Source organism: Cyprinus carpio, chromosome B14, assembly GCF_018340385.1.
Source record: "Cyprinus carpio isolate SPL01 chromosome B14, ASM1834038v1, whole genome shotgun sequence".
Lineage (NCBI taxonomy): Eukaryota > Metazoa > Chordata > Actinopteri > Cypriniformes > Cyprinidae > Cyprinus > Cyprinus carpio.
The window spans coordinates 22,836,077-22,849,686 of record NC_056610.1 but is presented as its reverse complement, the minus strand read 5'-3'; the positions used below and the strand labels follow the sequence as shown (position 1 = coordinate 22,849,686).

The window sequence follows — 13,610 nt, the reverse complement described above, 5'->3', positions numbered from 1 at the left end:
GGAAACCCTGGAGAGATGTGTTGTTTAATGCATTTCATGATGCTGATGACAAAGAATCTCTTTGCTTTTTATATCAATAATTCATATATGATCATATTTGGCTGAAATGCAACTATATGAAAATCTGGAATCTGAGGGTGCAAAAAAATCAAAATATTGAGAAAATCACCTTTAAAGTTGTCCAAATGAAGTTCTTAGCAATGCATATTACTAATCAAAAAAGTTTTGATATATTTACAGTAGGAAATTTACAAAATATCTTCATGGAACATCTTTACTTAATATCCTAATCATTTTTGGCATAAAAGAAAAATCTATAATTTTGACCCATACAATGTATTGTTGGCTATTGCTACAAATATACCCCAGAGACTTAAAACTGCTTTTGTGCTCCAGGGTCACATTTTATTATTGCAAGTTGTTGTTATAAGGCTTGCGATGGCTAAAATAGGTTGTTGTTTTAGAGGGTGGATTTTTATTTTTGAAAGTTGTTGTGTATTTGTTTTCTAGGAAGTGAATTTGTTGTGTATTTTGATATATTTTTTTTAAAGTAGGCGAGTTTTGTTGCTATTTTATTTTACATTTATTCACTTCATTGCTAGCTTTAAAAGACTGAGTGAGGTGCTGTAAAAACATCTATGATTATATAACAGTAAATTTACTCTGGCATTTACCAGAAAGTAAATTAAATATACATGCGGGGTTGATATCAGGATGACGATGTTGACTTTGTTTCAGGCTGGCCATCAATAAACACAATAAACACTTTTGTACTAATCAGAGTTTACTGTTCTTATTAAAGGTCATGGCAGATGTTTTTTTTTCTGTATTTTATTGTTGCAATCATCATGAACAATCAAATTTTGATGGATAAATGTTATACTGTAAAAAGTCACAGTAGTTTAGTTTGTAATCATAAAGTAAACAAACATTGATCAAATAAAGGCTTCAAATAAGTAAAGCATGAATGATCTGATGCTCAGTTTTTGTTTTAGTTATTAATTCATTCAAAAATACATTATAACGAAATACAGAGGCGCTTCTATTATGTTTTTAATTTCTGCATTAAAATTCATTTTGATATTTTTAGGGGCTCAAGATAAGAAAAATGTCAGATTGAAATGTATGATATCAGAATCATAGAAAAAATAAATAATACAAAAAAGATTCTTTAACATTTTTTTTAATTCTTTAAAAAATATTATTTTTAAAATAAAAGTCTAACCAAAGTAACATTCAGAAAAATAAAACAGGAAATGATGTCACAGAGAGGACCCCTAATGTCCCTCATGAATCAACATCAATCATTTTCTTTTCTTTTCTTTTCTTTATTTTCTGGACTGTTTTAATGGTTAAATTAAATTTTAGTAATCAAAAATATTTTTGTGATATCAACCTCAAATTTGGAACACAGCTTATTTAGATTTATGGCTTTGATTTTCATGTAGGTTTTGGTAAAAATTTATTGCATATACAATTTTAAAATAGCATTGTGTATATTTTTATAATAACAAACTTAAACTTCTATAACTTTTTTAACTTTTTTTTTTTCACTTCAGCTATAATTTGGCAAGTTTCTTATTTAAAAAGATACCAAAAATTAAGCTTGTGCTCCAAACATAGTACATTCATTTCATTGAAATAAAATTTGACCATCATGTGAGCAACACCAGAGGGTTAACATACAAACTGTGTACTAGAGCTGCAGACATGAACTTAATAGTAACAGCGGAGTGAGAATTATGTAAAAACTTGATGTTAAAAGCTATATTTTAGAAAAAAAAATCTCTGATGTTATGTCTATTATTTCATATGTATTCATTTTACTAGGTCTTAGAGTTATAGTACTATGGCACATTTCAGTGCAGCCTTTATTTACTTTGTTGGTAGCATTTATAAAAAATACACATGATTAAGATTAATATCTCTGTTACACGTATGTTTATTATGGAAAGGCCAATATGAAAAATGTAAATAAAAAAGACAGAAAAATACAGCATTTACATTTAATACCAAATACAAACTGACATGATATACCAAAAACAAATACAAAACGATACAGTACTCACGATAATTCAATATGGTCAACAACAATAATAGATATCGGTTATATCACATACAAAATTCTGCTACGAAAGATAACCCGCCTCATGAGAGTGTTTTTGTGGAATTAAAATGAGTGAATCCAGAAAATGAAGAAACAAAAAACATGATAATTAAAATAAAAATACAGCACCATCGTCTGGTGTTTGAATCTGGACCGTGGCACAATTACTTCCTGAAAGAACAACTCACAAGAAATAATAATTTACACAAAGACAGAGATACACTTCTTGTACAAATGAATATTTAAATTCATAACATCCTTGAAGGATTAAGTCATATGTTTGCTCTATGTAAACAAATGTATCTTGAGTGAATAAGATGAAAAAAAAAATACAAAATTGTCAATGCATGAACAGGTGCTTAACCATCTGAACCACTGGCCCTAACATCAAGGAATGTGGAAATACTGCTCATAATGCATGAAGTGTATATCCTTTATGCACGCTTTCATTTCAAACACTGCTTGTGATGTGTGTAACAGTCGTAGTGAAATAAAAACCAAAAACAATGGCTATGTTAGGGCCAATGATTTCTCCATCATTCTGTAAAATCTCACGAGCGTCTGTGGATTGTGAGGGGTGCGCGCTCTTCAAGCTTGACTGTTTTCATCATCACTCCATCGCTGGGTTTTGGCTCTGATAAATGGAGGCCTTGTCCTTCAGAAGAGCCAGACACAGGTGGCAACTCCAGCTTCCTATGAACACGATTAAAGCCAAGAATTAATCAATGCCAAACATAAACTATGACCAACTTAAACAGCAATAAATGCATAAACTTGTTCAATCGTTTTGCAATGCATGCATGAGATTTGATTGCTTTTTAAAACTTTCTGACTTTATTTTTTTGGTCTGTTCCTCATGCAATGCTATTGCACTGCATCACAAGACTGGGAATATAGCACACAAGTCAATAGTGTTACATGCAAAACTAAATGTTAACAACAAGTGTTGGGTTTCGGTCATTTTGACACGGAGAGGATTTTCATTTTCCCAAAATGCTGATGTTATCGCATTGGAATAAAACTTACTTTGCTCACACAGGGTGTAAACAGCAATCCATTTTTTTTTTTTTTTATCTTTTTTGGGATTTTTGTCCTTCACCTTGTTACACTTGTGAATTTCCCCGTAGAGAATGACCAGCCTTTTAAAGATTTCTTATCAAATTCTTATACTGTGTTTTTTACTAGAATATTGGATTTAGCTTTTTTTCCTATCAACTTGTTTTCTTTCAGTTAGCACAGGATTTGTACACTGATTGATCATAGGCCTCACTGATCTGAGCTTATGCACCTATGCTTTTCCATGATTTTCCATCCACAATAATGATTTTTTCACTCTTAACCTGAGGTGCATGAGCTCAGATAATCAGTTACAAAAAGAAATACAAAACCTGTGCTAACTGAAAGAAATCCAGTAGATAATATTGAATCCAACATTTGGTGATAATAGAAATTTACATGCAATTTTTTCACCAAATTAAAGTATTTTCAGCACATTAAAGAAATGACTTGTCATGGCACTATATATATATATTCTTAAATTATAATTATATTAACTTTAATAAAAAAAACATTGATGTTGAAAGCAAAATGCTATTTAAAAAATAACTTTTCTCTGATTATGCATTTAATTTCACATATGGATAATATACTACTGCTTTATGGATCTCAGGGATACAGAACTAAAGTACATTTCAGTGCAGTTTTTTTTTTTTTACTCTGCTGGTAGCAGTCATGAAATATGTGATTTTTGTGTGTATGTGCATATAGAAAAATATGGACCACTTTTATGTGTTCTAAATTGTTTTTTTAATGACATTTTTGGAGATTGATAGACTTGTCCCCATTCAGTATGTCCTGGGAAGCGAACCCAAAAAGATTGGATTCTTTGATTCCAAGGTTTTGGGAATCGAGAATCGATCCTAACAGCTGGAATAGATTCCCTCGAAGGAAAATCCTCTTTATTAGCCTTTTCAGTTCACAGAGCTAATCATTAATTCACCTCTAGGCCTCTAATTTCAACGGGAAGTCCGATTCATCTCCACAAACCTGTTCTTTCGTATGGGTTGTTCATTCAAAATTTCTTTCTTGTTTTTGCATTTAATGGAAGAAAAAAAAAGTGGTACACGAGACTGAGTAAACGATGAAAAAAGCAATTCCTCGTACCTTCTGGAGGGTCTGCCATGGGAGGGCTGAGGCAGTACATGTGGTATCCTCGATCACAGTCATCACAGAACAGAAGCTGGTCCTGCCAAAGAAGAGTTAAACACATTAACAGATGGTTTTGTGAACGCATTACGAGTAACAGGAGTTACGTAATCAGATTACTTTTCTGAAGTAACTAGTAAAGTGACATTACTTTTAAATATCTAAGTTATGTTTTCAAATATGGTTTCCCATTTATTAACTGGCAGCTTTCCAGTCTCCATGTTGGGAGAAATCGGGAGTAAGCACAGTGTGGACATATGTTAGAGTAGTAAAATGCAAACATGCTTTGACTCATCTCACGTGCACAAAAACAGATTCAGCGTTCTTCAAAATGAATAAAAACAGTGAAATGCAACAAAAAATATGCAATTAAAAAATGCAATAATTAAATCTGCTAAATAACAAATATGCTTTGTGTTTAATCCCATTTTATTAAGCAATGCCTTTGGTGCTGACCTTTGATGATCCAATTCCACCATACTAATAAGCAACAATAACTTTAGATAAACATAATTTGTATTTGTCTTTTTTCTGAGGAGTGCTGAACTTCATTCTTCATGCACAACTGAAAGGTTTGTTGTAGCTGCCCCCTCTATTGTACAGATATTAATTCACATTTCCTTCAGACTTCTGGTGTGAAACGGTTTTAACATTTGCCAAAAATAGAACTTTATATATTTAACACAAACAAGTAATTCCAGCCCTGATTTAAAAAGTAACTCAAAAGTAGCGTAACACATTAACGTTAGTTAATTAGTTACTCTTTTAGGAAGTAATGCAACAGTGTAAAAGTAACTTTCCCCAGCACTGGTTTTATGTGTTTGACTGATCGTGTGAGTAAACTCACGTCATTCTCAGATGTGCCACAAACGTTGCAGCACTTGCACTCAATGCACTGCCAGCGGTAGGTCTTCACAGCTGCCATCATCACGGCGGTGAACTGCAGGCACGAAGGATGTCCTACGGAGGGATGGGAGAAATTATGTGCATCTCAACGTGGATGTTTAGAGTTTGTTGTGTGTCTCTTGCGTCGTACCTGAACGTCCACAGTCAGAGCAGGACACCAGTTCCTCAGACTGGCCTGTTTTCTGGTTCATGTTGGAGTCGCCCAGGCAGAAGTCACAATAGTCGTTAGGTAACGCCAGGCCGTTTGGTCCTTTCTTAGGGGCTGTGATAAAACAGAGGGTCAGATGAACCTGCTTTCATCAGTGTTCTGATTGGCAGGAATATCCAAAACAAAACTGCATTCAATGCAGTCGCAACAAAACTTACAAATATTTGTAATGCCATATTTGTGACCCTGGAACTCAAAACCAGTCTTAAGTGTCAATTTCTGAGTGTCAGTGATGTATGGTTTGTTAGGATAAGACAATATTTGGCTGAGATGCAACTATTTGAAAATCTGGAATCTGAGGGTGCAAAAAAATCTAAATACTGAGAAAATCACCTTTAAAGTTGTTCAAATGAATTCTTAGCAATGCATATTACTAATCAAAAATTAACTTTTGATATATTTACAGTAGGAAATTTACAAAATATCTTCATTGGACATGATCTTTACTTAATATCCTAATGATTTTTGGCATAAAAGAAAAATCAATACTTTTGACCCATACAGTGTATTTTTGGCTACTGCTATAAATATACCCCAGAGACTTATGTATCAGGGTCACATATATGTGATATCCTTAAGAAACAAGGATCTAACAATATCTAACTCTTAAGTATTGTATAAAGGGTGTGGTTCAAACATGAAGCACGGTACATCTCGTACTCGTTAAATCCTGTAAACTGATCACGCACAACAATATAAGTTGAAGTTTATATCATGAGTGAACTCACTCTTGGGCTCCTCTCGTGGTGTGGGCGTGTGCATCTCAGGTTCTTCTCTGTCCTCTCCCTCCTCGTCAGCCAGGTGAGAGTGAGTGTAGTGGTAACTCAAACCTGGTCTGTTTTTATAGCGTTTCCCACAGACTGATACAAAGAAAAGGGTTCAAATTAAAACAGCATGTACAGTACAGGTCAAAAGTTTGGAAACATTACTATTTTTAATGTTTTTGAAAGAAGTTTCTTCTGCTCATCAAGCCTGCATTTATTTGATCAAAAATACAGAAAAAACAGTAATATTGTGATATATTATTACAATTTAAAATAATTGTTTTTTTAAATTTATTATACTTTAAATTATCATTTATTTCTGTGATGCAAAGCTGAATTTTTAGGATCATTATCACATGATCCTTTAGAAATCATTCTAATATGATGATTCATTATCAAAGTTGGAAACAGTTCTGCTGCTTAATATTTTTTCAGAACATGTGATACTTTTTTTAGGATACTTTGATGAATAAAAAAAAGAAAAAAAAAAAAAAGAAGCTATGTTTTTAAAATATAAATATTTTGTAATAACAATATACACTGCTGGTCAGTAATTTGGGGTCAGTAATTTTTTTTTTCTTTCTTTTTTTTTTTTAAATAAAATCAATACTTTTATTCAGCAAGGATGTGTTAAATTGATAAAAAGTGACAGTAAAGAAAATATATTATTAGAATATATATTATTAGAAAAAAAAATTTATTTTGAATAAATGCAGTTCTTTTTAACCTTTTATTCATCAAATATATTAGACAGCAGAACTGTTTCCAACACTCTTAATAAATCAGAATATTAGAATGATTTCTAAATGATCATGTGATAGACTGGATGTTACATGTGACACTGAAGGCTGGAGTAATGATGCTGAAAATTCAGCTATGCATCACAGGAATAAATTGTTTTTTTAAAGTATATATTCAAATAGAAAACTATTATTTTTTTTTGTGTTTATGTTTGTAAATATTAAAATTTTTTTATGTTTTTTTGATATTTTAAATTATTATAGTTTTTTTCTTCTGTATTTCTTTCAAAAACATTAAAAATAGTAATGTTTCCAAACTTTTGACCTGTACTGTACATAAAACAACGTACTAAAGCTCCATCTCCTGACATCAAAACCATGAGCACTTAGATGTGATTTCTCATCATGCTCAAACTGCATTTACTGCAACAGCAGTGATACACAAAGGTTGTCATTTACATACACTACTAAGTGTCTTCTACTCACCAAGGCTGCTTTTATTTAAACAGTAATATTGTGAAATGTTATGATTTAAAATATACAAGTTTTCTATGCAAATATATTGTAAAACATGATTTATTCGTTATTTCTGTGATGCGCAGCTGTATTTTCAGCATCATTACTCCAGTCTTCAGTGTCACATGATCTTCAGAAATCAGTATGATATGCTGATCTGCTGCTTATATACATTTCTTCTTGTTAAAAACAATTGTGCTGCTTAATGTTTTTGTTAAACCGTGACACATTTTTTTTTTTTCCGGGATTCTTTAATGATTATAAAGTTCAAAATAGAATTTGGTAACACTTAACGTTACTAAAAGGAAAAAAAAACAACTTTTAAATAGTAGTGAATCATAGTTTGTCAAAATAAAAACATCCAATTTAACTGAACGTCGCCTAAAATCGAATTCCTCTGATAGTCACAAAAGTGATTTCTGCCAAAAATAACCATAATGCTACAAAAGAATTCCTTTTTAAAACGACAATCACTCAAAAATAAGACGAGTCACAACTCACTGTCACAAGCATACGGTTTGTCTCGATCTTCCTGGGCAGCTGCAGCAGCTTCCATTTTCTTCTTTCCATTCCCAACTCCTCGACCCTGACAGAATAAAATAACATTTTCATAAAACCATTCCACCAGGTCATCACATGACCAAGAACATCAGGATATAATAAATGCTTAAAAGTACAGTTCACCCAAAAAAATGAAAATCCTCTCATTAATTACTCAGCCTCATATCGTTCCAAACCTATAAGTCCTTTGTTCATCTTCAGAAAACAAATTAAGATATTTCTGATGAAACCGCAGTGATCCTAACACGATCAGTGTCCACAATTTTTAGATATTTTTGATGAGACCCTCCATAGACAGCAGTGATCCTAACACGATAGTTAAATAAACTCGTTATTTTTGCTTTCTTTGTGCACAGAATGTTTTATCGTTCTCCTTGCTATGTTTCTGAGTCCGTGTTAAGATCATTTCTGTCTACGGAGGGTCAGAGAGCTCTCGGAATTCATCAGAAATATCTTAATCTTGTTTTCTGAAGAGGAACAAAGATCTCACAGGTTTGGAATGAAATGAGGGTGAGTAATAATTAAGAGAATTTTCATTTTTGGGTGAACTATCCCTTTAATACTCTATTAATATTCAATTAAGCAACAGCAGAGCAGGCATGTTACCTTAGACTTTCCCTTTCCTCTTCTTTTCGGGGTCTCCTCCTCAAAATCTTCATCATCCAGATCATCCAAGTAGTCTTCCGGCTCGAGGATTCTCTGAGAACGAGAAGATCATAGATTATGTGCTCAGAGTATACAGTACATAAGAAGCCACATTGAAAAGCTGCACACCTTCCTGATGCGTGTGGAGCTGCTGGCCGCACTGGTCCCAGTGCCTTCAGTCAGACTGGCCTCGTCCTCCGGCGGCCTGAGCTCCGTGGACACTCTTTTATCCAGCGGCTCTCCTTTCAGCAAGGCTTCCAGGCTGCTCCCATCCAACGGCCCCAACACATCTTTCTTCAGGTTCAGTTCCAGCTCCGCTTTGAAAAGATGCAGTTTTAAATCGTTTGGTTAGGATTTGCTATCTAATTTGAAATATTTTCTCTCTGAATTAAATATCTCAATCTATATTGTTTATATTTATTAACCCAATAAAGTCTGACATTTGAAATAATCTGATTTTTTTTTTTTTTTTTAATTTTATGCAACAGTTTATTTAACCTTTTGATAAAAAGTTTGCATGTGTGACCCTGGACCACAGAACCATTGTGGGTCATAAGGGTCAATTTTTTAAAATCGTCTGAAAGCTGATAAATAATCTTTCCATTGATGTGTGGTTTGTTAAGATCGGACAATATTTGACTTGAGATACAACTATTTGAAAATCAGGAATCTGAGGGTGCAAAAAAAATCTAAATATTGAGAAAATCACCTTTAAAGTTGTGCAAATTAAGTCCTTAGCAATGAATATTACTAAAAGTTTTGATATATTTACAGTAGGAAATTTACAAAATATCTTCATTGAACATGATCTTTACTTAATATCCTAATGATTTTTGGCATAAAAAAAAAATTGATAATTTTGACCCATACAGTGTATTTTTGTCTATTGCTACAAATATACCCCAGAGACTTAAGACTGCTTTTGTGCTCCAGGGTCACATATGTGTTTTATGTTGAGCATCACATTTGAAACACCAGGCTTTTATGGCTCATAAAGTATAAATTAGGATATTAGATCAAAAATAAGATGAAATTTTGAGTTTGTAATGTAAATCAATGAAATATTTAAACAGCACTACTTTCATAAAATGCATATAAATATCAGTTTTCAATTCAAACCTTCCATAAATGTTTTAGTACGGATGATATTTAAATGCTCGGTTTTATGAGCAAAGCTCTGTAGCTTTCATTATTAAAAATGTAATGCAATGCAATAAAGACATGATTGAGAGATGAACAAAACAAATAAACGTTACCCAAAAAAACCTGATGTATTATATATGCCACTCACAATTTAACATGATTTAAAATATATATATATATATATATATATATATATATATTCTATATATATCTATATATATATATATATAGTATATATATATAATTATATACAGTACAGGTCAAAAGTTTGGAAACATTACTATTTTAATGTTTTTGAAAGAAGTTTCTTCTGCTTCATCAAGCCTGTATTATTTGATCATCAAATACAGAAAAAACAGTTATATTGTGATATATTATTACAATTTAAAATGATTGTTTTTACATTTATTATACTTTAAATATCATAGTTATTTCTGTGATGCAAAGCTGAATTTTTAGGATCATTATCACATGATCCTTTAGAAATCATTCTAATATGATGATTCATTATCAAAGTTGGAAACAGTTCTGCTGCTTAATATTTTTTCAGAACATGTGATACTTTTTTTGGATACTTTGATGAATAAAAAGTAAAAAATATATATATATATATATATATAAAAAGCTATGTTTTTAAAATATAAATATTTTGTAATAACAATATACACTACTGGTCAGTAATTTGGGGTCAGTAATTTGTTTTCTTTCTTTTTTTAATAAAATCAATACTTTTATTCAGCAAGGATGTGTTAAATTGATAAAAAGTGAAGTAAGAAAAACTATTATTATTAGAATATATATTATTGAATTTTTTTTTTATTTTGAATAAATGCAGTCTTTTTAACCTTTTATTCATCAAATATATTAGACAGCAGAACTGTTTCCAAACACTCATAATAAAATCAGAATATTAGAATGATTTCTAAATGATCATGTGATAGACTGGATGTACATGTGACACTGAAGGCTGGAGAGTAATGATTGCTGAAAATTCAGCTTTGCATCACAGGAATAAATTATTTTTTTAAAGTATATTCAAATAGAAAACTATATTTTAAGTTTATAATAATATTTCACAATATACATTTTTTCCTGTATTTTTGATCAAATAAATGCAGGCTTGATGAGCAGAAGAGACTTCTTTCAAAAACATTAAAAATAGTAATGTTTCCAAACTTTTGACCTGTACTGTATATGCATGGAAAATCAATTAAACCTAAGTTGCTTCAATCCAGTAATGTTCATCTTGAATGTTTACTAATTATATATAAGTTATTAATAAGTTTACTAAATAAAAGGAAGCCGTGGAGTAGATTGTGTATGGTTTTCAGAGGCTTTGGACATTTGTGTATCAAATATTGTGTCATAGAATATAGATTTTAAACATAATAAAAGGTAAAGACAGTTACAGTAAGAGAAAAATTATAATGTTAAGCATCACAAACAGTTTATGTTTTAACCGATACCAGCTTTGAGCGGAGGAAACACCAGAGCAGGGTCTTCTGGTGGGTGAGCTCTTCTCTTCTTCCTCCATCGGCGAGCAGGATACGTGTACAGCTGTCCTGGTGCGGTACCTAATAGAAATCACAGGTTAGCAGAACCAGACAGACTGAGAATAGAGTAAGTGTATTGGGCCGATGCCGAACCTGCACTCCTGTGTCTCTTCTCCATCCAAATGTAGCAGTTGCTCTGAGCGACTCCAGTCTGGGAGTCCAGGAAGGGCATGAGGATGCTCCTCTCGGCACACAGCCGGGCGTTATAACTGTGACACTGCTCCAGAGCATCTTTATAGTACTGCTCTCCAAGCTTCAGTCCACACACACACACACACACACACACACACACACACACACACACACACACACAACATCAAATACAAGTCACTTCAAAGCATGTGATTTAGATTACCGTTTGTACACACATTCGAGTAGATAAAACCTAGTCTTGGGAAAATAGCAGGGGATTTTTTACTTTTACTTACTTATTTGGTGCATCACAATGTGCTTATATGGAGCACAAAAGCAGTCTTAAGTCTCTGGGGTATATTTGTAGCAATAGCCAACAATACACTGTTTGGGTCAAAATAATCGATTTTTCTTTTATGCCAAAAATCATTAGGATATTAAGTAAAGATTATGTTCCGTGAAAATATTTTGTAAATTTCATATCGTAAATATATCAAAACTTAATTTTTGATTAGTTATATGCATTGCTAAGAACTTAATTTGGACAACTTTAAAGGTGATTTTCTCAATATTTAGAATTTTTTTTTTTTTCACATTGTCCTATCCTAACAAACCATACATCTATGGAAAGCTTATTTATTCAGCTTTTAGATGTATAAATCTCAATTTTTTTTAAAATTACCATTATGACTGGTTTTGTTGTCTAGGGTCACAAATGCAAACAATGGACCCCAATGAGGTGTACTATTTTTTGCCAGTATAAAAGAAGCAACGGCAAAACTATAGACTTTAAAAAAAGAAAAAGAGGAAGTTTGCCAAGTAAACACAACAACAAGGCAAAAGAACTCGTGACTGGTTAGTACAGCTGATTTTTAAAGAACACACATGGCTGTGTGTAGCGCTTTGATGTCAGAAAACGATGAATGAACGAGGTGCAGATTTTCATTATTAGCCAAACACCGCCCCAAACGCTTCAACCTTACTGTTGACAATAAAACCGTGCCGAATCAGCCACGAACTGAGAATATCACACGGATATTCATTCAAAGAGTTGAAAAACTACATGTACTCACACTTTAACGATATTCTCCACGGCAGTCGCCATTGTTTTTGCTGTAGTGGGCTGTTGTTGTCTTCAGTGCGCATGCGCACTAGCTGTCCTTTTTGAACGAACACTACGTTCTGGTCTTCTTCAGAGGAGAAACGTTTGATCCGTCATAGAAGAAAGCGAACCAGACTAAAGTTTCTGGATGGATATATATAATGTATGTGTGTGAGGAAGGAAAAAAAAGTCATTAGTGTGTGTTTTTTTTTTTTTAGTGGTTTATACATTATATGAAATAAATAAATAAGATTGAGATACAATTATTTGAAAATCTAGAATCTGAGGGTGCTAAAAATCTAAATAATGAAAAAATCCCCTATAAAGTTATCCAAATAAAGTTCTTAGCAATAAATATTACTAATCAAAAATTAAGTTTTGATATATTTACAGTAGGAAATGTACTAAATATATTCATGGAACGTGATCTTTACTTAATATCCTAAAGATTTTTGGCATAAAAGAAAAATCTATAATTTTTTTGACTTATACAATGTATTTTGGCTATTGCTACAAATGTACCCGTGCTACTTACGACTGGTTTTGACCGTCCAGGGTCACATATTACCGAAACATAAACGTACTACTAAAGTAATAAAAATAACCCGAACCCAGGGTTGCCAGGTCTTCACAACAAAAACCCACCAAACCAGCCCAAAACTAGCAAAATTGAAAAACGTCTTCTTCTTTTGGTTTTAGCAGCAGTTTGCATCCTTAGTCTTGCATTACCGCCATCTTCTGGAGCTAGTTACTTCCCATGTGCATCTTGTTTGTTTTTCTCCATATTCTTGATATTAGTACCATTTTAGGCTACATTTACACAACAATGATGTTGTCAAAAACAGAAAAGTTTTTCCCTTGCGTTTTTAAAAAGTTTCACGCATACATGACAACGTTTTCAAAACGATTTGCGTTTACACAATTCCGCGAAAACGTCCAAAATTGCTGTATAACGTATGCCAGGCCAGTAGTTGGCACTGTCACCTTGTTAGTAAACAGCACCCGTAGGGATGTTGCGATTATATGAT

General features: G+C 32.4%; 1 protein-coding gene across 2 annotated transcripts; it reads right to left on the bottom strand.

Annotated features, from left to right (window-relative positions):
- Positions 1-1,924: 1,924 nt before the first annotated feature.
- LOC109112001 (zinc finger protein ubi-d4-like) lies at positions 1,925-12,711 on the bottom strand. 2 transcript variants are annotated; one of them, XM_019125018.2, is made up of 11 exons: positions 12,554-12,711; positions 11,442-11,602; positions 11,262-11,369; positions 8,782-8,966; positions 8,614-8,706; positions 7,948-8,032; positions 6,155-6,286; positions 5,349-5,480; positions 5,160-5,272; positions 4,271-4,352; positions 1,925-2,800 (listed from the first exon to the last, which is right to left on the bottom strand). In XM_019125018.2, exons 1-11 carry the CDS (start codon positions 12,583-12,585, stop codon positions 2,718-2,720), a joined length of 1,206 nt encoding a protein of 401 aa, XP_018980563.1. In that variant the 5' UTR covers positions 12,586-12,711; the 3' UTR covers positions 1,925-2,717. The 2 variants fall into 2 exon arrangements, with proteins under 2 accessions (XP_018980563.1, XP_018980562.1); XM_019125017.2 differs by having other exon boundaries at positions 8,782-8,969; positions 12,554-12,710.
- Between the last annotated feature and the right edge of the window lie 899 nt (positions 12,712-13,610).

Bases quoted from the DNA above. Each gene is read 5' to 3' on its own strand.
- LOC109112001 (XM_019125017.2), bottom strand. From the start codon at position 12,585: ATGGCGACTGCCGTGGAGAATATCGTTAAAGT. The intron at 11,370-11,441 runs GTTCGGCATCGG...GATTTCTATTAG, and splicing joins GAAGAGACACAGGAGTGCAG to GTACCGCACCAGGACAGCTG. The intron at 8,707-8,781 runs GTGTGCAGCTTT...TCTCGTTCTCAG, and splicing joins GCTCCACACGCATCAGGAAG to AGAATCCTCGAGCCGGAAGA.